Source organism: Lampetra fluviatilis, chromosome 67 (genome assembly GCF_964198595.1).
Source record: "Lampetra fluviatilis chromosome 67, kcLamFluv1.1, whole genome shotgun sequence".
Lineage (NCBI taxonomy): Eukaryota > Metazoa > Chordata > Hyperoartia > Petromyzontiformes > Petromyzontidae > Lampetra > Lampetra fluviatilis.
This window is the reverse complement of record NC_136341.1, coordinates 794,715-819,988: the sequence shown is the minus strand read 5'-3', so window position 1 is coordinate 819,988 and position 25,274 is coordinate 794,715. Positions and strand designations below refer to the sequence as shown.

The window sequence follows — 25,274 nt, the reverse complement described above, 5'->3', positions numbered from 1 at the left end:
AGTGGTGAGTGAGTGGTGAGTGAGTGGTGAGTGAGTGGTGAGTGAGTGAGTGAGTGGTGTGTGAGTGGTGAGTGAGTGGTGAGTGAGTGAGTGAGTGGTGAGTGAGTGGTGAGTGAGTGAGTGGTGTGTGAGTGGTGAGTGAGTGGTGAGTGAGTGGTGAGTGAGTGGTGAGTAGTGGTGAGTGAGTGGTGAGTGAGTGGTGAGTGAGTGGTGAGTGAGTGAGTGGTGAGTGAGTGGTGAGTAGTGGTGAGTGAGTGGTGAGTGAGTGGTGAGTGAGTGGTGAGTGAGTGGTGAGTGAGTGAGTGAGTGGTGAGTGAGTGGTGAGTGAGTGGTGAGTGGTGAGTGAGTGGTGAGTGAGTGGTGAGTGGTGAGTGAGTGGTGAGTGAGTGGTGAGTGAGTGAGTGGTGAGTGAGTGAGTGGTGAGTGAGTGAGTGGTGAGTGAGTGGTGAGTGAGTGGTGAGTGAGTGGTGAGTGAGTGGTGAGTGAGTGGTGAGTGAGTGGTGAGTGAGTGGTGAGTGAGTGGTGAGTAGTGGTGAGTGAGTGGTGAGTGAGTGGTGAGTGAGTGGTGAGTGAGTGGTGAGTGAGTGGTGAGTGAGTGGTGAGTAGTGGTGAGTGAGTGGTGAGTAGTGGTGAGTGAGTGGTGAGTGAGTGGTGAGTGAGTGGTGAGTGAGTGGTGAGTGAGTGAGTGAGTGGTGAGTGAGTGGTGAGTGAGTGGTGTGTGAGTGGTGAGTGAGTGGTGAGTGAGTGGTGTGTGAGTGGTGAGTGAGTGGTGAGTGAGTGGTGAGTGAGTGGTGAGTAGTGGTGAGTGAGTGGTGAGTGAGTGGTGAGTGAGTGGTGAGTGAGTGGTGAGTGAGTGAGTGAGTGGTGAGTGAGTGGTGAGTGAGTGGTGAGTGGTGAGTGAGTGGTGAGTGAGTGGTGAGTGGTGAGTGAGTGGTGAGTGAGTGGTGAGTGAGTGAGTGGTGAGTGAGTGAGTGGTGAGTGAGTGAGTGGTGAGTGAGTGAGTGGTGAGTGAGTGGTGAGTGAGTGGTGAGTGAGTGAGTGGTGAGTGAGTGAGTGGTGAGTGAGTGAGTGAGTGGTGAGTGAGTGGTGAGTGAGTGGTGAGTGGTGAGTGAGTGGTGAGTGAGTGGTGAGTGGTGAGTGAGTGGTGAGTGAGTGGTGAGTGAGTGGTGAGTGAGTGGTGAGTGAGTGGTGAGTGAGTGGTGAGTGAGTGGTGAGTGAGTGGTGAGTAGTGGTGAGTGAGTGGTGAGTGAGTGGTGAGTGAGTGGTGAGTGAGTGAGTGGTGAGTGAGTGGTGAGTAGTGGTGAGTGAGTGGTGAGTGAGTGGTGAGTGAGTGGTGAGTGAGTGAGTGAGTGGTGAGTGAGTGGTGAGTGGTGAGTGGTGAGTGAGTGGTGAGTGAGTGGTGAGTGGTGAGTGAGTGGTGAGTGAGTGGTGAGTGAGTGAGTGGTGAGTGAGTGAGTGGTGAGTGAGTGAGTGGTGAGTGAGTGGTGAGTGAGTGGTGAGTGAGTGAGTGAGTGGTGAGTGAGTGGTGAGTGAGTGGTGAGTGAGTGGTGAGTGGTGAGTGAGTGGTGAGTGAGTGAGTGGTGAGTGAGTGGTGAGTGAGTGGTGAGTGAGTGGTGAGTGAGTGGTGAGTACCTGCTTGCTACGCTCCTGAGACTCAGGTGACAGGTTGTTGAAGGTGTAGTGCGCCTGGGTGATGCCGCAGAACAGCACCGCCAGTAGTGCGCCTGGGTGATGCCGCAGAACAGCACCGCCACGATCCCTGCACAGCGACAGTCGCACAGACAGTCACTCACACAGCCTACACACACACACAGCCTACCACCAGCCTACACACACACAGCCTACACACACACACAGCCTACACACACACACAGCCTACACACACACAGCCTACACACACACAGCCTACACACACACAGCCTACACGCACAGCCTACACACACACACAGCCTACACACACACACAGCCTACACACACACAGCCTACACACACACAGCCTACACACACACAGCCTACACACACACAGCCTACACACACAGCCTACACACACGCACAGCCTACACACACGCAGCCTACACACACACAGCCTACACACACACAGCCTACACACACAGCCTACACACACGCACAGCCTACACACACGCAGCCTACACACACACAGCCTACACACACAGCCTACACACACACAGCCTACACACACGCAGCCTACACACACGCAGCCTACACACACACAGCCTACACACGCACAGCCTACACACACGCACAGCCTACACACACGCACAGCCTACACACACGCACAGCCTACACACACGCACAGCCTACACACACGCACAGCCTACACACACGCACAGCCTACACACGCACAGCCTACACACGCACACAGCCTACACACACACAGCCTACACACACACACAGCCTACACACACACACAGCCTACACACACACACAGCCTACACACACACAGCCTACACACACACAGCCTACACACACACAGCCTACACACACACACACAGCCTACACACGCACACAGCCTACAAACACACACAGCCTACACACGCACAGCCTACACACGCACAGCCTACACACGCACAGCCTACACACACACACACACAGCCTACACACACACACAGCCTACAAACACACACAGCCTACACACACACACAGCCTACACACACACAGCCTACACACACACAAAGCCTACACACACACAGCCTACACACACACAGCCTACACACACACAGCCTACACACACACACAGCCTACACACACACACAGCCTACACACACACAGCCTACACACACACAGCCTACACACACACAGCCTACACACACACACAGCCTACACACACACACAGCCTACACACACACACAGCCTACACACACACACAGCCTACACACACACACAGCCTACACACACACACAGCCTACACACACACACAGCCTACACACACACAGCCTACACACACACACACACAGCCTACACACACACACAGCCTACACACACACACAGCCTACACACACACAGCCTACACACACACAGCCTACACACACACAGCCTACACACAGCCTACACACACACAGCCTACACACACACACAGCCTACACACACACACAGCCTACACACACACAGCCTACACACAGCCTACACACACACAGCCTACACACACACAGCCTACACACACACAGCCTACACACACACACAGCCTACACACACACAGCCTACACACACACAGCCTACACACACACAGCCTACACACACACAGCCTACACACACACAGCCTACACACAGCCTACACACACACACAGCCTACACACACACAGCCTACACACACACAGCCTACACACACACAGCCTACACACAGCCTACACACACACAGCCTACACACAGCCTACACACACACAGCCTACACACACACAGCCTACACACACACAGCCTACACACACACAGCCTACACACACACAGCCTACACACACAGCCTACACACACACAGCCTACACACAACACAGCCTACACACAACACAGCCTGCACACACACAGCCTGCACACACACAGCCTGCACACACACAGCCTGCACACACACAGCCTACACACACACAGCCTACACACAGCCTACACACACACAGCCTACACACACACAGCCTACACACACACAGCCTACACACACACAGCCTACACACACAGCCTACACACACACAGCCTACACACACACAGCCTACACACACAGCCTACACACACACAGCCTACACACACACAGACTACACACAACACAGCCTACACACAACACAGCCTGCACACACAGCCTGCACACACACAGCCTACACACACACAGCCTACACACACAGCCTACACACACACAGCCTACACACAGCCTACACACAGCCTACACACACACACAGCCTAGACACACGCAGCCTACACACACGCAGCCTACACACACGCAGCCTACACACACGCAGCCTACACACACGCAGCCTACACACACGCAGCCTACACACACGCAGCCTACACACACGCAGCCTACACACACACAGCCTACACACACACACAGCCTACACACACACACAGCCTACACACACAGCCTACACACACACAGCCTACACACACACAGCCTACACACACACACACACAGCCTACACACACACAGCCTACTCACACACGCAGCCTACACACACGCAGCCTACACACACAGCCTACACACACACACAGCCTACACACACACACAGCCTACACACACAGCCTACACACACACAGCCTACACACACACAGCCTACACACACACACACACAGCCTACACACACACAGCCTACTCACACACGCAGCCTACACACACGCAGCCTACACACACACAGCCTACACACACAGCCTACACACACAGCCTACACACACACACAGCCTACACACACACAGCCTACACACACACAGCCTACACACACAGCCTACACACACACAGCCTACACACACACACAGCCTACACACACACAGCCTACACACATACAGCCTACACACACACACACACACAGCCTACACACACAGCCTACACACACACAGCCTACACACACACAGTCTACACACACAGCCTACACACACACAGTCTACACACACAGCCTACACACACACAGCCTACACACAATACAGCCTACACACACACAGCCTACACACACACAGCCTACACACACACACACACACAGCCTACACACACACAGCCTACTCACACACAGCCTACACACACACAGCCTACACACACACAGCCTACACACAATACAGCCTACACACACACAGCCTACACACACACAGCCTACACACACACACACACACAGCCTACACACACACAGCCTACACACACACAGCCTACACACACACAGCCTACACACACACAGCCTACACACACACACAGCATACACACACACACAGCCTACACACACACAGCCTACACCCACAGCCTACAAGCAGTGGGTGTGTGGTTGGGTGAGCGAGTGGGTGAGTGTGTGGTGAGTGTGTGGTGAGTGTGTGGTGAGTGTGTGGTGAGTGTGTGGTTGAGTGTGTGGTGAGTGTGTGGTTGGGTGAGTGTGTGGTGAGTGTGTGGTGAGTGTGTGGTGAGTGTGTGGTTGGGTGAGTGTGTGCTGAGTGTGTGGTGAGTGTGTGGTGAGTGTGTGGTGAGTGTGTGGTTGGGTGAGTGTGTGGTGAGTGTGTGGTGAGTGTGTCGGTGAGTGAGTGGTGAGTGTGTGGTTGGGTGAGTGTGTGGTGAGTGTGTGGTGAGTGTGTGGTGAGTGTGTGGTGAGTGTGTGGTGAGTGTGTGGGTGAGTGTGTGGGTGAGTGTGTGGTGAGTGTGTGGGTGAGTGAGTGGTGAGTGTGTGGTTGGGTGAGTGAGTGGTGAGTGTGTGGTGAGTGTGTGGTTGGGTGAGTGAGTGGTGAGTGTGTGGTGAGTGTGTGGTGAGTGTCTGGATGTGTGGTTGGGTGAGTGTGTGGTGAGTGAGCGTGGTGAGTGAGTGTGGTGAACGGTGGTGGTGAGCGTGGTGAGCGTGGTGAGTGAGTGTGGTGAGTGGTGGTGGTGAGCGTGGTGAGTGAGCGTGGTGAGTGAGCGTGGTGAGTGAGCGGTGGTGGTGAGCGGTACCGGTGAGTGAGCGTGGTGAGTGAGCGTGGTGAGTGAGCGTGGTGAGTGAGCGTGGTGAGTGAGCGTGGTGAGTGAGCGTGGTGAGTGAGCGGTGGTGGTGAGCGGTACCGGTGAGTGAGCGTGGTGAGTGAGCGTGGTGAGTGAGCGTGGTGAGTGAGTGTGGTGAGTGAGTGTGGTGAGTGAGCGTGGTGAGTGAGTGTGGTGAGTGAGCGTGGTGAGTGAGCGTGGTGAGTGAGCGTGGTGAGTGAGCGTGGTGAGTGAGCGTGGTGAGGGAGCGTGGTGAGTGAGTGTGGTGAGTGAGCGTGGTGAGCGAGCGTGGTGAGTGAGTGTGGTGAGTGAGCGTGGTGAGTGAGTGTGGTGAGTGAGCATGGTGAGTGAGCGTGGTGAGTGAGTGTGGTGAGTGAGTGTGGTGAGTGAGTGTGGTGAGAGTGTGGTGAGTGAGTGTGGTGAGTGAGTGTGGTGAGTGAGTGTGGTGAGAGTGTGGTGAGTGAGTGTGGTGAGTGAGTGTGGTGAGTGAGCGTGGTGAGTGAGTGTGGTGAGTGAGTGTGGTGAGTGAGTGTGGTGAGTGAGCGTGGTGAGTGAGCGTGGTGAGTGAGCGTGGTGAGTGAGCGTGGTGAGTGAGTGTGGTGAGTGAGCGTGGTGAGTGAGCGTGGTGAGTGAGCGTGGTGAGTGAGCGTGGTGAGTGAGCGTGGTGAGTGAGCGTGGTGAGGGAGCGTGGTGAGTGAGCGTGGTGAGTGAGCGTGGTGAGTGAGCGTGGTGAGTGAGCGGTGGTGGTGAGCGGTACCGGTGAGTGAGCGTGGTGAGTGAGCGTGGTGAGTGAGCGTGGTGAGTGAGCGTGGTGAGTGAGCGTGGTGAGGGAGCGTGGTGAGTGAGTGTGGTGAGTGAGCGTGGTGAGCGAGCGTGGTGAGTGAGTGTGGTGAGTGAGCGTGGTGAGTGAGTGTGGTGAGTGAGCATGGTGAGTGAGCGTGGTGAGTGAGTGTGGTGAGTGAGTGTGGTGAGTGAGTGTGGTGAGAGTGTGGTGAGTGAGTGTGGTGAGTGAGTGTGGTGAGTGAGTGTGGTGAGAGTGTGGTGAGTGAGTGTGGTGAGTGAGTGTGGTGAGTGAGCGTGGTGAGTGAGTGTGGTGAGTGAGTGTGGTGAGTGAGTGTGGTGAGTGAGCGTGGTGAGTGAGCGTGGTGAGTGAGCGTGGTGAGTGAGCGTGGTGAGTGAGTGTGGTGAGTGAGCGTGGTGAGTGAGCGTGGTGAGTGAGCGTGGTGAGTGAGCGTGGTGAGTGAGCGTGGTGAGTGAGCGTGGTGAGGGAGCGTGGTGAGTGAGTGTGGTGAGTGAGCGTGGTGAGCGAGCGTGGTGAGTGAGTGTGGTGAGTGAGTGTGGTGAGTGAGTGTGGTGAGTGAGCGTGGTGAGTGAGCGTGGTGAGTGAGTGTGGTGAGTGAGCGTGGTGAGTGAGCGTGGTGAGTGAGCGTGGTGAGTGAGCGTGGTGAGTGAGTGTGGTGAGGGAGCGTGGTGAGTGAGCGTGGTGAGTGAGCGTGGTGAGTGAGCGTGGTGAGTGAGCGTGGTGAGTGAGTGTGCTGAGTGAGCGTGGTGAGTGAGCGTGGTGAGTGAGCGTGGTGAGTGTGGTGAGTGAGCGTGGTGAGTGAGTGTGGTGAGTGAGCGTGGTGAGTGAGCGTGGTGAGTGAGCGTGGTGAGTGAGCGTGGTGAGTGAGCGTGGTGAGTGAGTGTGGTGAGTGAGTGTGGTGAGTGAGCGTGGTGAGTGAGCGTGGTGAGTGAGCGTGGTGAGTGAGCGTGGTGAGTGAGCGTGGTGAGGGAGCGTGGTGAGTGAGCGTGGTGAGTGAGCGTGGTGAGTGAGCGTGGTGAGTGAGCGTGGTGAGTGAGCGTGGTGAGTGAGCGTGGTGAGTGAGCGTGGTGAGTGAGTGTGCTGAGTGAGCGTGGTGAGTGAGCGTGGTGAGTGAGCGTGGTGAGTGTGGTGAGTGAGCGTGGTGAGTGAGCGTGGTGAGTGAGTGTGGTGAGTGAGTGTGGTGAGTGAGCGTGGTGAGGGAGCGTGGTGAGTGAGCGTGGTGAGTGAGCGTGGTGAGTGAGCGTGGTGAGTGAGCGTGGTGAGTGAGCGTGGTGAGTGAGCGTGGTGAGTGAGTGTGGTGAGTGAGCGTGGTGAGGGAGCGTGGTGAGTGAGCGTGGTGAGTGAGCGTGGTGAGTGAGCGTGGTGAGTGAGCGTGGTGAGTGAGCGTGGTGAGTGAGCGTGGTGAGTGAGCGTGGTGAGTGAGCGTGGTGAGTGAGTGTGGTGAGGGAGCGTGGTGAGTGAGCGTGGTGAGTGAGCGTGGTGAGTGAGCGTGGTGAGTGAGCGTGGTGAGTGAGCGTGGTGAGTGAGCGTGGTGAGTGAGCGTGGTGAGTGAGCGTGGTGAGTGTGGTGAGTGAGCGTGGTGAGTGAGTGTGGTGAGTGAGCGTGGTGAGTGAGTGTGGTGAGTGAGTGTGGTGAGTGAGCGTGGTGAGGGAGCGTGGTGAGTGAGCGTGGTGAGTGAGCGTGGTGAGTGAGCGTGGTGAGTGAGCGTGGTGAGTGAGCGTGGTGAGTGAGTGTGGTGAGTGAGCGTGGTGAGGGAGCGTGGTGAGTGAGCGTGGTGAGTGAGCGTGGTGAGTGAGTGTGGTGAGTGAGCGTGGTGAGTGAGTGTGGTGAGTGAGCGTGGTGAGTGAGTGTGGTGAGTGAGCGTGGTGAGCGTTACCGGTGAGGGAGCAGGCCTCGGCCAGCAGGAAGGTGAGAGTGAGTGTGTGGTGAGCGTGGTGAGTGTGGTGGTGAGTGTGGTGAGCGTTACCGGTGAGGGAGCAGGCCTCGGCCAGCAGGAAGGTGAGAGTGAGTGTGTGGTGAGCGTGGTGAGTGTGGTGGTGAGTGTGGTGGTGAGCGTGGTGAGCGTGGTGAGCGTGGTGAGCGTGGTGAGCGTGGTGAGCGTTACCGGTGAGGGAGCAGGCCTCGGCCAGCAGGAAGGTGAGAGTGAGTGTGTGGTGAGCGTGGTGAGCGTGGTGAGTGTGGTGAGCGTTACCGGTGAGGGAGCAGGCCTCGGCCAGCAGGAAGGTGAGAGTGAGTGTGTGGTGAGCGTGGTGAGCGTGGTGAGTGTGGTGAGCGTTACCGGTGAGGGAGCAGGCCTCGGCCAGCAGGAAGGTGAGAGTGAGTGTGTGGTGAGCGTGGTGAGCGTGGTGAGCGTGGTGAGCGTTACCGGTGAGGGAGCAGGCCTCGGCCAGCAGGAAGGTGAGAGTGAGTGTGTGGTGAGCGTGGTGAGCGTGGTGAGTGTGGTGAGCGTTACCGGTGAGGGAGCAGGCCTCGGCCAGCAGGAAGGTGAGAGTGAGTGTGTGGTGAGCGTGGTGAGCGTGGTGAGTGTGGTGAGCGTTACCGGTGAGGGAGCAGGCCTCGGCCAGCAGGAAGGTGAGAGTGAGTGTGTGGTGAGCGTGGTGAGCGTGGTGAGTGTGGTGAGCGTTACCGGTGAGGGAGCAGGCCTCGGCCAGCAGGAAGGTGAGAGTGAGTGTGTGGTGAGCGTGGTGAGCGTGGTGAGCGTGGTGAGCGGTGGTGGTGAGTGTGGTGAGCGGTACCGGTGAGGGAGCAGGCCTCGGCCAGCAGGAAGGTGCTCCAGGAGAGGAGGAAGAAGAGCGCCGTCTCCAGCAGCGGGAAGTCGCGCAGCCGCGTGAACTTGGTCACGTGACCCGCCCCAACAGCAACACAGCAACAGCAACAGCACGCCCCCGTCAAGGCAAACACTCCTCCTCACCATCATCATCATCACCATCATCATCACCACCATCATCATCATCACCACCATCATCATCACCACCATCATCATCATCACCATCATCATCACCACCATCATCATCACCACCACCATCATCATCACCACCATCATCACCATCATCATCACCACCATCATCATCATCACCATCATCATCATCACCACCATCATCACCATCATCATCACCACCACCATCATCACCACCATCATCACCAGCACCACCACCAGCACCATCGCCATCGCAAGAACCACTGCCAAAACTAGCACCATCACCATCACCACCACGATCATCACCATCACCATGGTGGTGGTGATGATGGTGGTGATGGTGGTGATGATGGTGATGATGGTGGTGATGGTGGTGGTGATGGTGGTGGCGATGGTGCTGGCGGTGGTGCTGGTGATTGTGGTGGTGTTGTTGATCGTGGTGAACATCATGGTGGTGATGATGGTGGTGATGGTGATGATGGTGGTGATGATGGTGGTGGCGATGGTGGTGATGGTGGTGGTGAAGCTGGTGCAGGATATGAGAGCGGTGACCACGCCGGTGGCTGCCCCCATGGTGGTGGTGGTGGTGGTGCTGGTAGTGGTGGTGGTGGTGGTGCTGGTGGTGCTGGTGTTGGTGGTGGTGTTGGTGGTGGTGCTGGTGGTGGTGGTGTTGGTGGTGGTGTTGGTGGTGGTGCTGGTGGTGGTGGTGCTGGTGGTGCTGGTGGTGCTGATGGTTGTGATGGTGATGTGCTGGTGTTGGTGGTGGTGTTGGTGGTGTTGGTTGTGATGGTGATGTGCTGGTGTTGGTGGTGGTGTTGGTGGTGTTGGTGCTGGTGTTGGTGCTGGTGTTGGTGCTGGTGGTGGTGATGGTGGTGTTGGTGGTGGTGCTGGTGTTGGTGATGGTGATGTTGGTGTTGGTGCTGGTGTTGGTGCTGGTGGTGGTGATGGTGGTGTTGGTGTTGGTGGTGGTGGTGGTGGTGCTGGTAGTGGTGGTGGTGTTGGTGGTGGTGGTGTTGGTGGTGGTGTTGGTGGTGGTGCTGGTGGTGGTGGTGCTGGTGGTGCTGGTGGTGCTGGTGGTGGTGATGGTTGTGATGGTGATGTGCTGGTGTTGGTGGTGGTGTTGGTGGTGTTGGTGCTGGTGTTGGTGCTGGTGGTGGTGATGGTGGTGTTGGTGTTGGTGGTGGTGCTGGTGGTGGTGGTGTTGGTGATGTGCTGGTGATGGTTGTGATGGTGATGTGCTGGTGTTGGTGGTGGTGTTGGTGGTGGTGGTGCTGGTGGTGGTGATGGTGGTGTTGGTGGTGGTGGTGCTGGTGGTGATGGTGGTGTTGGTGGTGGTGCTGGTGTTGGTGGTGCTGGTGTTGGTGCTGATGGTGGTGGTGGTGCTGGTGGTGCTGGTGGTGCTGGTGGTGCAGGATATAAGGGCGGTGGCCACGCCGGTGGCTGCCCCCATGGCGAAGGAGCCGCTGAGGATGACGATGAAGTTGAGCACCGACTTGAAGAAGGCCGACGCGTCAAACGTGTGCTGGTTCTCAGGGCTGTACGTCGCGATCGCACTGCACACACACACACATACACACATAGTTACACACACACATAGATACACACACACACATAGATACACACACACACATAGATACACACACACACAGATACACACACAACAACAACCGCCATTCGCCACTAAGTGGCGGTGACGTCACCACGACGCTTGTGCCAGGCCATGTGCACCCTGAGGCCACGTGAAGTGTCGAACGCCCGCTGGCAGGAGGTCACGGGGCAGACCCAGCAGGTGCCACGGGTCGACTGACCGAGATGACCGAGATGACTGGCTGATGCACCACCTGTGCCCCCTACTGTGCCAACTTGCTGTGCTTTAGCCACCCGGCGCTCCGCTCGTTGTTGTGAGCGTCGCTCCTCCGCCCTCCGTTGTTGTTGGAGGGCGACTGCCTCCAACTGCCCAGTAGCGTCCTTCACGAGCCTCCTCCACTGAGGCCGATCCTGACACCGCTGGTACCAGTCATCGGCAAGTCCACTCAGCTCCACGTCCTCCTGTACCACGTCACTCCATCTCTTCTCTAGCCCGTGCCGCGCCCGTTTAGCCCCCTCGATCCGGCCGAACAAAAGCTGTTGAGGCATGCGGTGGCTGGGCATGCGGGCTACATGACCCAGCCAACGCAGCCTTGCCTGCCGGAGGAGCTCACCGATGGGACTTTGTCCAGATCTTTCCAGGATTTGTGAGCTCCTCACACAATCCAGCCTGCAGGTTAAACCCAGGATGGATCGTAGGCAGGCCAGCCTAAATCTTTATAATCGGCGAAGATGTTCCATTAGGGGGGTCCACGTTTCGCAAGCGTAGAGAAAGGAGGGAATGACCGTGGCCGAGAAGACCTGAAGCTTCGTGCGGAGCGACAGACCAGGTAGCTTCCACACAGCGTTACGCAACCGATGAAAAGATATTGCCGCTCGACTGATTCGGAGTGAGACCTCTGCTGTTAAACTGGAGCCGGTCATGAGCACACTGCCCAGGTATGGGAAACTCTCCACTCTCTCCACAACTGCCCCATCACCAATTGGGAGTTGTGGGGGTGGAGTGCCCGATGGTACAAAATACCCAGGCAGGTGCTTAGTTTTGGTGGGGCTGATGGTAAGGCCCCACCTCTTAGTGGCACGCTCCAGTCTCAGCAGCAGCGTCTCCAACTCCTCTTCTGAATGAGCAGCTATTACCAAATCATCGGCATACATAACGTGGTTGACCAATAGGGAGCCATCCCTTGATCGCACCCGGGCGTCGATCAGCCTTCCATTGTATCTGTACCAAATGGAAATTCCCCCGGTACAGCTATTGAAGGCTTCACGAACTACGCAGTCGAAATAGATGTTAAATAATGTGGCAGCCAGAGGACATCCCTGTCGCACCCCAAGGTGTACAGGGAATGGCTCCGACTCACATAGACACACACCCACTTAGACAAAGATCCCCCGTATAGCCTTAACAGACTGTAGGGGCAAGTGCTGTCAGCGAGTAGCACCTGTAAAGGCCGGCACGGCACACGAGGGGGTGGGTGGCCAGCACCACGCCCGGCCGCCTTTGTCTCCCCAGTGGCGATGTTTACTACACACCGCACCAGGTACTCATTTGAGGCTGAGTCGACCTAGGGGAGGCCCAGGACCGGTTCAGATAATCGTCACTGGCGTAGTGGGAATCGAACCCGGGTCGCTAGGCACAAACACAGACAGAGACACGCACACAGAGATGGGCACACACACGTATACACACGGTTACCGTGGTGTGTCGCTGTGTGTCACTGTGTGTGTCACTGTGTGTGTTGCTGTGTGTCGCTGTGTGTGTCACTGTGTGTGTCACTGTGTGTGTCACTGTGTGTGTCACTGTGTGTGTTGCTGTGTGTGTCACTGTGTGTGTCACTGTGTGTCGCTGTGTGTGTCACTGTGTGTGTCACTGTGTGTGTCACTGTGTGTGTCGCTGTGTGTCGCTGTGTGTCACTGTGTGTGTCACTGTGTGTGTTGCTGTGTGTGTCGCTGTGTGTGTCACTGTGTGTGTCACTGTGTGTCGCTGTGTGTGTCACTGTGTGTGTCACTGTGTGTGTCACTGTGTGTGTCGCTGTGTGTCGCTGTGTGTCACTGTGTGTGTCACTGTGTGTGTTGCTGTGTGTATCGCTGTGTGTGTCACTGTGTGTGTCACTGTGTGTGTTGCTGTGTGTATCGCTGTGTGTGTCGCTGTGTGTGTCACTGTGTGTGTCGCTGTGTGTGTCACTGTGTGTGTCGCTGTGTGTGTCACTGTGTGTGTCGCTGTGTGTGTCACTGTGTGTGTCGCTGTGTGTGTCACTGTGTGTGTCGCTGTGTGTGTCACTGTGTGTGTCGCTGTGTGTGTCGCTGTGTGTGTCGCTGTGTGTGTCACTGTGTGTGTCGCTGTGTGTGTCGCTGTGTGTCACTGTGTGTGTCGCTGTGTGTCACTGTGTGTGTCACTGTGTGTGTCGCTGTGTGTCACTGTGTGTGTCGCTGTGTGTCACTGTGTGTGTCACTGTGTGTGTCGCTGTGTGTGTCTCTGTGTGTCGCTGTGTGTGTGTCGCTGTGTGTCGCTGTGTGTGTCACTGTGTGTGTCACTGTGTGTGTCGCTGTGTGTCACTGTGTGTGTCACTGTGTGTGTCGCTGTGTGTCACTGTGTGTGTCGCTGTGTGTCACTGTGTGTGTCACTGTGTGTGTCGCTGTGTGTGTCACTGTGTGTGTCACTGTGTGTGTTGCTGTGTGTCACTGTGTGTGTCGCTGTGTGTGTCACTGTGTGTGTCGCTGTGTGTGTCACTGTGTGTGTCGCTGTGTGTGTCGCTGTGTGTCACTGTGTGTGTTGCTGTGTGTGTCGCTGTGTGTCACTGTGTGTGTCGCTGTGTGTGTCGCTGTGTGTCACTGTGTGTGTCGCTGTGTGTGTCGCTGTGTGTGTCACTGTGTGTGTCACTGTGTGTGTCGCTGTGTGTGTCGCTGTGTGTGTCGCTGTGTGTGTCGCTGTGTGTGTGTCGCTGTGTGTCACTGTGTGTGTCACTGTGTGTGTTGCTGTGTGTGTCGCTGTGTGTGTCGCTGTGTGTGTCGCTGTGTGTGTCGCTGTGTGTGTTGCTGTGTGTATCGCTGTGTGTGTCGCTGTGTGTGTCGCTGTGTGTGTCGCTGTGTGTGTTGCTGTGTGTGTTGCTGTGTGTGTCGCTGTGGCCTCAGGGTGCACATGGCCTGGCATAAGCGTCGTGGTGACGTCACCGCCACTTAGTGGCGAATGGCGGTTGTTGTTGTTGTTGTCGCTGTGTGTGTCGCTGTGTGTGTCACTGTGTGTGTCGCTGTGTGTGTCACTGTGTGTGTTGCTGTGTGTATCGCTGTGTGTGTCGCTGTGTGTGTCACTGTGTGTGTCGCTGTGTGTGTCGCTGTGTGTGTCACTGTGTGTGTTGCTGTGTGTATCGCTGTGTGTGTCGCTGTGTGTGTCACTGTGTGTGTCGCTGTGTGTGTCGCTGTGTGTGTGTCACTGTGTGTGTCTCTGTGTGTGTCACTGTGTGTGTCGCTGTGTGTGTCGCTGTGTGTGTCGCTGTGTGTGTCACTGTGTGTGTCGCTGTGTGTGTCACTGTGTGTGTCACTGTGTGTGTCACTGTGTGTGTCGCTGTGTGTGTGTCACTGTGTGTGTCACTGTGTGTGTCGCTGTGTGTGTCACTGTGTGTGTCACTGTGTGTGTCGCTGTGTGTGTGTCTCTGTGTGTGTCACTGTGTGTGTCGCTGTGTGTGTCACTGTGTGTGTCACTGTGTGTGTCGCTGTGTGTGTCGCTGTGTGTGTGTCACTGTGTGTGTCTCTGTGTGTATCGCTGTGTGTGTCGCTGTGTGTGTCGCTGTGTGTGTGTCACTGTGTGTGTCTCTGTGTGTGTCACTGTGTGTGTCACTGTGTGTGTCGCTGTGTGTGTCGCTGTGTGTGTCGCTGTGTGTGTCGCTGTGTGTGTCGCTGTGTGTGTTGCTGTGTGTGTCGCTGTGTGTGTCACTGTGTGTGTCACTGTGTGTGTCACTGTGTGTGTCGCTGTGTGTGTCGCTGTGTGTATCGCTGTGTGTGTCGCTGTGTGTGTCACTGTGTGTGTCACTGTGTGTGTCACTGTGTGTGTCACTGTGTGTGTCGCTGTGTGTGTCACTGTGTGTGTCACTGTGTGTGTGTCGCTGTGTGTATCGCTGTGTGTGTCGCTGTGTGTGTCACTGTGTGTGTCGCTGTGTGTGTCGCTGTGTGTGTGTCACTGTGTGTGTCTCTGTGTGTGTCACTGTGTGTGTCGCTGTGTGTGTCGCTGTGTGTGTCGCTGTGTGTGTCGCTGTGTGTGTCACTGTGTGTGTCGCTGTGTGTGTCACTGTGTGTGTCACTGTGTGTGTCACTGTGTGTGTCGCTGTGTGTGTGTCACTGTGTGTGTCACTGTGTGTGTCGCTGTGTGTGTCACTGTGTGTGTCACTGTGTGTGTCACTGTGTGTGTCGCTGTGTGTGTGTCTCTGTGTGTGTCACTGTGTGTGTCGCTGTGTGTGTCACTGTGTGTGTCACTGTGTGTGTCGCTGTGTGTGTCGCTGTGTGTGTGTCACTGTGTGTGTCTCTGTGTGTATCGCTGTGTGTGTCGCTGTGTGTGTCGCTGTGTGTGTGTCACTGTGTGTGTCTCTGTGTGTGTCACTGTGTGTGTCACTGTGTGTGTCACTGTGTGTGTCGCTGTGTGTGTCACTGTGTGTGTCACTGTGTGTGTCGCTGTGTGTGTCGCTGTGTGTGTCACTGTGTGTGTCGCTGTGTGTGTCACTGTGTGTGTCACTGTGTGTGTCACTGTGTGTGTCGCTGTGTGTGTGTCACTGTGTGTGTCACTGTGTGTGTCGCTGTGTGTGTCACTGTGTGTGTCACTGTGTGTGTCACTGTGTGTGTCGCTGTGTGTGTGTCTCTGTGTGTGTCACTGTGTGTGTCGCTGTGTGTGTCACTGTGTGTGTCACTGTGTGTGTCGCTGTGTGTGTCGCTGTGTGTGTGTCACTGTGTGTGTCTCTGTGTGTATCGCTGTGTGTGTCGCTGTGTGTGTCGCTGTGTGTGTGTCACTGTGTGTGTCTCTGTGTGTGTCACTGTGTGTGTCACTGTGTGTGTCACTGTGTGTGTCGCTGTGTGTGTCACTGTGTGTGTCACTGTGTGTGTCGCTGTGTGTGTTGCTGTGTGTATCGCTGTGTGTGTCACTGTGTGTGTCACTGTGTGTGTCACTGTGTGTGTCACTGTGTGTGTCGCTGTGTGTGTCGCTGTGTGTGTCGCTGTGTGTATCGCTGTGTGTGTCGCTGTGTGTGTCACTGTGTGTGTCACTGTGTGTGTCACTGTGTGTGTCACTGTGTGTGTCGCTGTGTGTGTCACTGTGTGTGTCACTGTGTGTGTCACTGTGTGTGTCACTGTGTGTGTCGCTGTGTGTGTCGCTGTGTGTGTCACTGTGTGTGTCGCTGTGTGTGTCACTGTGTGTGTCACTGTGTGTGTCACTGTGTGTGTCACTGTGTGTGTCGCTGTGTGTGTCACTTTGTGTGTCTCTGTGTGTGTCGCTGTGTGTGTCGCTGTGTGTATCGCTGTGTGTGTCTCTGTGTGTGTCGCTGTGTGTGTCACTGTGTGTGTCACTGTGTGTGTCACTGTGTGTGTTACTGTGTGTGTCGCTGTGTGTGTCACTGTGTGTGTCACTGTGTGTGTCACTGTGTGTGTCACTGTGTGTGTCACTGTGTGTGTCGCTGTGTGTGTCGCTGTGTGTGTCGCTGCGTGTGTGTCACTGTGTGTGTCACTGTGTGTGTCGCTGTGTGTTGCTGTGTGTATCGCTGTGTGTGTCACTGTGTGTGTCGCTGTGTGTGTGTCGTTGTGTGTGTCACTGTGTGTCACTGTGTGTGTCACTGCGTATGTCGCTGTGTGTGTCGCTGTGTGTGTCACTGTGTGTGTCACTGTGTGTGTCGCTGTGTGTGTCACTGCGTGTGTCACTGTGTGTGTCGCTGTGTGTGTGTCGTTGTGTGTGTCACTGTGTGTCACTGTGTGTGTCACTGCGTGTGTCACTGCGTGTGTCACTGTGTGTGTCGCTGTGTGTGTGTCATTGTGTGTGTCACTGTGTGTCACTGTGTGTGTCACTGCGTGTGTCACTGTGTGTGTGTCGCTGTGTGTGTGTCACTGTGTGTGTCGCTGTGTGTCACTGTGTGTCACTGTATGTGTCGCTGTGTGTGTCGCTGTGTGTCGCTGTGGGTGTCAATGTGTGTGTCTCTGTGTGAGTCTCTGTGTGTGTCTCTGTATGTGTCTCTGTGTGTCTCTGAGTCTCTGTGTGTGTCTCTGTGTGTGTCTCTGTGTGTCACTGTGTGTGTCACTGTGTGTGTCACTGTGTGTGTTGCTGTGTGTGTCGCTGTGTGTGTCACTGTGTGTGTCTCTGTGTGTGTCTCTGTATGTGTCTCTGTGTGTCTCTGAGTCTCTGTGTGTGTCTCTGTGTGTTGCTGTGTGTCGCTGTGTGTGTCACTGTGTGTGTTGCTGTGTGTGTCGCTGTGTGTGTCACTGTGTGTGTCTCTGTGTGTGTCTCTGTATGTGTCTCTGTGTGTCTCTGAGTCTCTGTGTGTGTCTCTGTGTGTGTCTCTGTGTGTTGCTGTGTGTGTCGCTGTGTATCACTATGTGTGTGTCACTGTGTGTGTCACTGTGTGTGTCACTGTGTGTGTTGCTGTGTGTGTCTCTGTGTGAGTCTCTGTGTGTGTCTCTGTATGTGTCTCTGTGTGTCTCTGTGTGTGTCTCTGTGTGTGTCTCTGTGTGTCACTGTGTGTGTCACTGTGTGTGTCACTGTGTGTGTGTCACTGTGTGTGTCACTGTGTGTGTCGCTGTGTGTGTCACTGTGTGTGTCACTGTGTGTGTCACTGTGTGTGTCGCTGCGTGTGTGTCACTGTGTGTGTCGCTGTGTGTGTCTCTGTGTGTTGCTGTGTGTGTCGCTGTGTGTATCACTGTGTGTGTGTCACTGTGTGTGTCACTGTGTGTGTCACTGTGTGTGTTGCTGTGTGTATCGCTGTGTGTGTCGCTGCGTGTGTCGCTGTGTGTGTCGCTGTGTGTGTCACTGTGTGTGTGTCGCTGTGTGTGTGTCACTGTGTGTGTCGCTGTGTGTCACTGTGTGTCACTGTATGTGTCGCTGTGTGTGTCGCTGTGTGTCGCTGTGGGTGTCAATGTGTGTGTCTCTGTGTGAGTCTCTGTGTGTGTCTCTGTGTGTGTCTCTGTGTGTCTCTGAGTCTCTGTGTGTGTCTCTGTGTGTCGCTGTGTGTCGCTGTGTGTCACTGTGTGTGTGTCACTGTGTGTGTCACTGCGTGTGTCACTGTGTGTGTTGCTGTGTGTGTCGCTGTGTGTGTCGCTGCGTGTGTGTCACTGTGTGTGTTGCTGTGTGTGTTGCTGTGTGTGTCACTGTTTGTGTCACTGTGTGTGTATCGCTGTGTGTGTCGCTGCGTGTGTCGCTGCGTGTGTCACTGTGTGTGTCACTGTGTGTGTCACTGCGTGTGTCACTGTGTGTGTTGCTGTGTGTGTCGCTGTGTGTGTCGCTGCGTGTGTGTCACTGTGTGTGTCACTGTGTGTGTCACTGTGTGTGTTGCTGTGTGTGTCACTGTTTGTGTCACTGTGTGTGTATCGCTGTGTGTGTCGCTGCGTGTGTCGCTGTGTGTGTCACTGTGTGTGTCGCTGTGTGTGTCGCTGTGTGTCACTGTGTGTCACTGTGTGTGTCGCTGTGTGTGTCGCTGTGTGTGTCACTGTGTGTGTGTCGCTGTGTGTGTGTCGCTGTGTGTGTCACTGTGTGTCACTGTATGTGTCGCTGTGTGTGTCGCTGTGTGTGTCGCTGTGTGTCGCTGTGGGTGTCAATGTGTGTGTCTCTGTGTGAGTCTCTGTGTGTGTCTCTGTGTGTGTCTCTGTGTGTCTCTGAGTCTCTGTGTGTGTCTCTGTGTGTGTCTCTGTGTGTCGCTGTGTGTCGCTGTGTGTCACTGTGTGTGTGTCACTGTGTGTGTCACTGCGTGTGTCACTGTGTGTGTTGCTGTGTGTGTCGCTGTGTGTGTCGCTGCGTGTGTGTCACTGTGTGTGTCACTGTGTGTGTTGCTGTGTGTGTTGCTGTGTGTGTCACTGTTTGTGTCACTGTGTGTGTATCGCTGTGTGTGTCGCTGCGTGTGTCGCTGTGTGTGTCACTGTGTGTGTCACTGTGTGTGTCGCTGTGTGTCACTGTGTGTCACTGTGTGTGTCGCTGTGTGTGTCGCTGTGTGTGTGTCGCTGTGTGTGTCACTGTGTGTGTGTCGCTGTGTGTGTGTCGCTGTGTGTGTCACTGTGTGTGTCACTGCGTGTGTCGCTGCGTGTGTCGCTGTGTGTGTGTCGCTGTGTGTGTGTCACTGTGTGTGTGTCGCTGTGTGTGTCACTGTGTGTGTCACTGTGTGTGTCACTGCGTGTGTCGCTGTGTGTGTCGCTGTGTGTGTCACTGTGTGTGTGTCGCTGTGTGTGTGTCACTGTGTGTGTCGCTGTGTGTCAGTGTGTCACTGTATGTGTCGCTGTGTGTGTGTCGCTGTGTGTGTCACTGTGTGTGTGTCGCTGTGTGTGTCACTGTGTGTGTCACTGCGTGTGTCGCTGTGTGTGTCGCTGTATGTGTCGCTGTGTGTGTGTCGCTGTGTGTGTCACTGTGTGTGTGTCGCTGTGTGTGTCACTGTGTGTGTCACTGTGTGTGTGTCGCTGTGTGTGTGTCACTGTGTGTGTCGCTGTGTGTCAGTGTGTCACTGTATGTGTCGCTGTGTGTGTGTCGCTGTGTGTGTCACTGTGTGTGTGTCGCTGTGTGTGTCACTGTGTGTGTCACTGCGTGTGTCACTGTGTGTGTGTCGCTGTGTGTGTGTCACTGTGTGTGTCGCTGTGTGTCACTGTGTGTCACTGTATGAGTCGCTGTGTGTGTCACCGTGTGTCACTGTGTGTCGCTGTGTGTGTCGCTGTGTGTGTGTGTCACTGTGTGTGTGTCACTGTGTGTGTCACTCTGTGTGTCGCTGTGTGTGTCGCTGTGTGTGTGTCGCTGTGTGTGTGTCGCTGTGTGTGTCGCTGTGTGTGTGTCACTGTGTGTGTCACTGTGTGTGTCACTGTGTGTGTCACCGTGTGTGTCACCGTGTGTGTCACCGTGTGTCGCTGTGTGTGTCACTGTGTGTCACTGTGTGTCGCTGTGTGTGTCACTGTGTGTGTCACTGTGTGTCGCTGTGTGTGTCTCTGTGTGTGTCACTGTGTGTCGCTGTGTGTGTCACTGTGTGTGTCACTGTGTCGCTGTGTGTGTCACTGTGTGTGTCACCGTGTGTCACCGTGTGTGTCGCTGCGTGTGGACGTGCGATGCGAGGGTGATGGCGACGGCATCGTTGAGGACGCTTTCCCCAAAGAGCTGTGTGTGTCACTGTGTGTGTCACTGTGTGTGTCACTGTGTGTGTCACTGTGTGTGTCACTGTGTGTGTGTTGCTGTGTGTGTCGCTGCGTGTGGACGTACGATGCGAGGGTGATGGCGACGGCATCGTTGAGGACGCTTTCCCCGAAGAGCTGTGTGTGTCACTGTGTGTGTCACTGTGTGTGTCACTGTGTGTCACTGTGTGTGTGTGTCGCTGTGTGTGTCGCTGCGTGTGGACGTACGATGCGAGGGTGATGGCGACGGCATCGTTGAGGACGCTTTCCCCGAAGAGCTGTGTGTGTCACTGTGTGTGTCACTGTGTGTGTCACTGTGTGTCACTGTGTGTGTGTGTCGCTGTGTGTGTCGCTGCGTGTGGACGTACGATGCGAGGGTGATGGCGACGGCATCGTTGAGGACGCTTTCCCCGAAGAGCTGTGTGTGTCGCTGTGTGTGTCACTGTGTGTGTCACTGTGTGTGTCACTGTGTGTGTCACTGTGTGTGTCACTGTGTGTGTGTGTCGCTGTGTGTGTCGCTGCGTGTGGACGTACGATGCGAGGGTGATGGCGACGGCATCGTTGAGGACGCTTTCCCCGAAGAGCAGCGCGTACAGGTCCACGTCCACACCCAGCTCGGCAAAGATCGCCAGCACCGTCACTGCACGCACACACACGTACACACACACATACACACACGTACACACACGTACACACACACACGTACACACACACACACGCGCACACACACACGCACACACACACGTACATACACACGTACACACACGTACAACAACCGCCATTCGCCACTAAGTGGCGGTGACGTCACCACGACGCTTGTGCCAGGCCATGTGCACCTTGAGGCCACGTGAAGTGTCGAACGCCCGCTGGCAGGAGGTCACGGGGCAGACCCAGGTGCCACGGGTCGACTGACCGAGATGACCGAGATGACTGGCTGATGCACCACCTGTGCCCCCTACTGTACCAACTTGCTGTGCTTTAGCCACCCGTCGCTCCGCTCGTTGTTGTGAGCGTCGCTCCTCCGCCCTCCGTTGTTGTTGGAGGGCGACTGCCTCCAACTGCCCAGTAGCGTCCTTCACGAGCCTCCTCCACAGAGGCCGATCTTGACACCGCTGGTACCAGTCATCGGCAAGTCCACTCAGCTCCACGTCCTCCTGTACCACATCACTCCATCTCTTCTCTAGCCCGTGCTGCGCCCGTTTAGCCCCCTCGATCCGGCCGAACAAAAGCTGTTTAGGCAGGCGGTGGCTGGGCATGCGGGCTACATGACCCAGCCAACGCAGCCTTGCCTGCCGGAGGAGCTCACTGATGGGACTTTGCCCAGATCTTTCAAGGACTTGTGAGCTCCTCACACAATCCAGCCTGGTTAAACCCAGGATGGATCGTAGGCAGGCCAGCCACACGTACACACACACACGCACACACACACGCACACACACACGTACACACACACACGTACACACACACACACGTACACACACACACGTACACACACGTACACACACACGTACACACACACACGTACACACACACACACACGTACACACACACAGGGGGGAGAGGATGGGGAGGAAGAGGGAGGGGAGGGAAGTAGGGAGAGGGGAGGGGGAGTGGAGGGGAGTGGTGAGTAAGGGGTGAGTAAGGGGTGAGTGAGGGGTAGTGGTGAGTGAGGGGTGAGGGTGAGGGGGAGTGGAGTGGTGAGTAAGGGGCAGAGGTGGGACAAAGTCATTGTTATGCAAGTCCAAGTCGAGTCGCAAGTCATCAAATTCATGACTCGAGTCTGACTCGAGTCCAAGTCACATGACTCGAGTCCACACCTCTGGTAAGGGGTGAGTAAGGGGTGAGTAAGGGGTGAGTGAGGGGTAGTGGTGAGTGAGGGTGAGGGTGAGTGAGACGCACCGGGGTCCGTCGCCGAGACGATGGCTCCGAACAGGAGGCAGTCGGTGAAGTAGAAGCTGTCCGTGAACTGCCCCACGGCCTGCATCAGCTTCACAGCGCCCCACGTGATCATCCTGCACACACGCACGCACACACACACACACGCTCAACACACGCACGCACACACACACACTCACACACACACACACGCTCAACACACGCACGCACACACACACGCACGCACACACTCTCTCAACACACGCACGCACACACACACACTCACACACACACACACACGCTCAACACACGCACGCACACACACACACTCACACACACACACACGCTCAACACACGCACGCACACACACACGCACGCACACACTCTCTCAACACACGCACACGCACACACTCTCTCAACACACGCACACACACACACACTCTCAACACACGCACACGCACACACTCTCTCAACACACGCACGCACACACACACTCTCAACACACGCACTCACACTCTCTCAACACACGCACACACACACACACTCTCAACACACGCACACACACTCTCAACACACGCACACACACTCTCAACACACGCACACACACACACTCTCTCAACACACGCACGCACACACACTCTCAACACACTCACACACACACACTCTCAAAACACGCACGCACACACGCACACACACTCTCTCAACACACGCACGCACACACACACACTCACACACACACACACTCTCAACACACGCACGCACGCACACACACACTCTCAACACACGCACGCACACACACACACACACGCACACACTCTCTCAACACACGTACTCACACACACACACGCACGCACACACACACTCTCAACACACGCACGCACACACACACACTCACACACACACTCTCTCAACACACGTACTCACACACACACACACACACACGCACGCACGCACACACACTCTCTCAACACACGTACTCACACTCACACACACACACACGCACGCACGCACACACACTCTCTCAACACACGCACGCACACACACACTCTCTCTCAACACACGCACTCACACACACACTCTCTCTCAACACACGTACGCACACACACACACTCTCTCAACACACGCACACACACACACTCTCTCTCAACACACGTACGCACACACACACTCTCAACACACGCACGCACACACTCACTCTCTCTCAACACACACACACACACTCTCTCTCAACACACGCACACACACACACACACTCTCTCAACACACGCACGCACACACACTCTCTCAACACACGCACGCACACACACACACTCTCTCAACACACGCACGCACACACACACACTCTCTCAACACACGCACGCACACACACTCTCTCAACACACGCACGCACACACACACACTCTCTCAACACACGCACGCACACACACACACTCTCTCAACACACGCACGCACACACACACTCTCAACACACGCACGCACACACACACACTCTCTCAACACACGCACGCACACACACTCTCTCAACACACGCACGCACACACACACACTCTCTCAACACACGCACGCACACACACACACTCTCTCAACACACGCACGCACACACACTCTCTCAACACACGCACGCACACACACACACTCTCTCAACACACGCACGCACACACACACACTCTCTCTCAACACACGCACGCACACACACACTCTCAACACACGCACGCACACACACTCTCTCAACACACGCACGCACACACACACACTCTCTCAACACACGCACGCACACACACACACTCTCTCTCAACACACGCACGCACACACACACTCTCAACACACGCACGCACACACTCACACTCTCTCTCAACACACGCACACACTCACACTCTCTCTCAACACACGCACGCACACACACACACTCTCTCAACACACGCACGCACACACACTCTCAACACACGCACGCACACACACACACTCTCTCAACACACGCACGCACACACACACACTCTCTCTCAACACACGCACGCACACACACACACTCTCTCAACACACGCACGCACACACACTCTCAACACACGCACGCACACACACACACTCTCTCAACACACGCACGCACACACACACACACTCTCTCAACACACGCACGCACACACACACACTCTCTCAACACACGCACGCACACACACACACTCTCTCTCAACACACGCACGCACACACACACTCTCAACACACGCACGCACACACTCACACTCTCTCTCAACACACGCACACACTCACACTCTCTCTCAACACACGCACGCACACACACACACTCTCAACACACGCACGCACACACTCACACTCTCTCTCAACACACGCACACACACACTCACACTCTCTCTCAACACACGCACGCACACACACACTCTCAACACACGCACGCACACACACTCTCTCAACACACGCACGCACACACTCACACTCTCTCTCAACACACGCACACACACACACTCTCTCTCAACACACGCACACACACACACACTCTCTCAACACACGCACGCACACACTCACACTCTCTCTCAACACACGCACACACACACACTCTCTCTCAACACACGCACACACACACACACACACACTCTCAACACACGCACTCACACACACGCTCTCTCAACACACACCTACACACACACACTCTCAACACACTCACTCTCAACATACACACTCACTCACACACACTCACACGCACACACACACACACACTCTCTCACACACACACACACTCTCAACAAACACTCACTCACACACACTCAACACACACACACTCTCTCTCAACACACACACACACACTCTCAACACACGCACTCACACACACACTCTCTCAACACACGCACTCACACACACGCTCTCTCAACACACGCACTCACACACACACGCACTCACGCACACACACTCTCTCAACACACGTACTCACACACTCACACACACGTAATCATCCTGCACACTCACACGCACACACACTCTCTCTCAACACACGTACTCACACACACACTCACACACACACACACTCTCAACACACACACACGTGATCATCCTGCACACCCGCACGCACACACACACTCTCAACACACGCACTCACACACACACACTCTCAACACACGCAC

The 25,274-nt window shown here is 55.6% G+C and overlaps 1 protein-coding gene across 1 annotated transcript in view; it reads right to left on the bottom strand.

Annotated features, from left to right (window-relative positions):
- Positions 1 to 1,617: 1,617 nt before the first annotated feature.
- Positions 1,618 to 25,274, bottom strand: part of LOC144952379 (sodium/hydrogen exchanger 6-like) — a gene marked incomplete at its 3' end in the record, with an annotated part of 69,196 nt that continues 45,539 nt past the window's right edge. Inside the window, exons 6-10 of the mRNA XM_078882770.1 lie at positions 22,168 to 22,280; positions 20,803 to 20,908; positions 10,775 to 10,910; positions 9,176 to 9,281; positions 1,618 to 1,724 (exon numbers count right to left, since the gene is read on the bottom strand). Coding sequence (XP_078738896.1) covers positions 1,618 to 1,724; positions 9,176 to 9,281; positions 10,775 to 10,910; positions 20,803 to 20,908; positions 22,168 to 22,280 — 568 coding nt within the window. The remainder of the gene's footprint in view (positions 1,725 to 9,175; positions 9,282 to 10,774; positions 10,911 to 20,802; positions 20,909 to 22,167; positions 22,281 to 25,274) is intronic.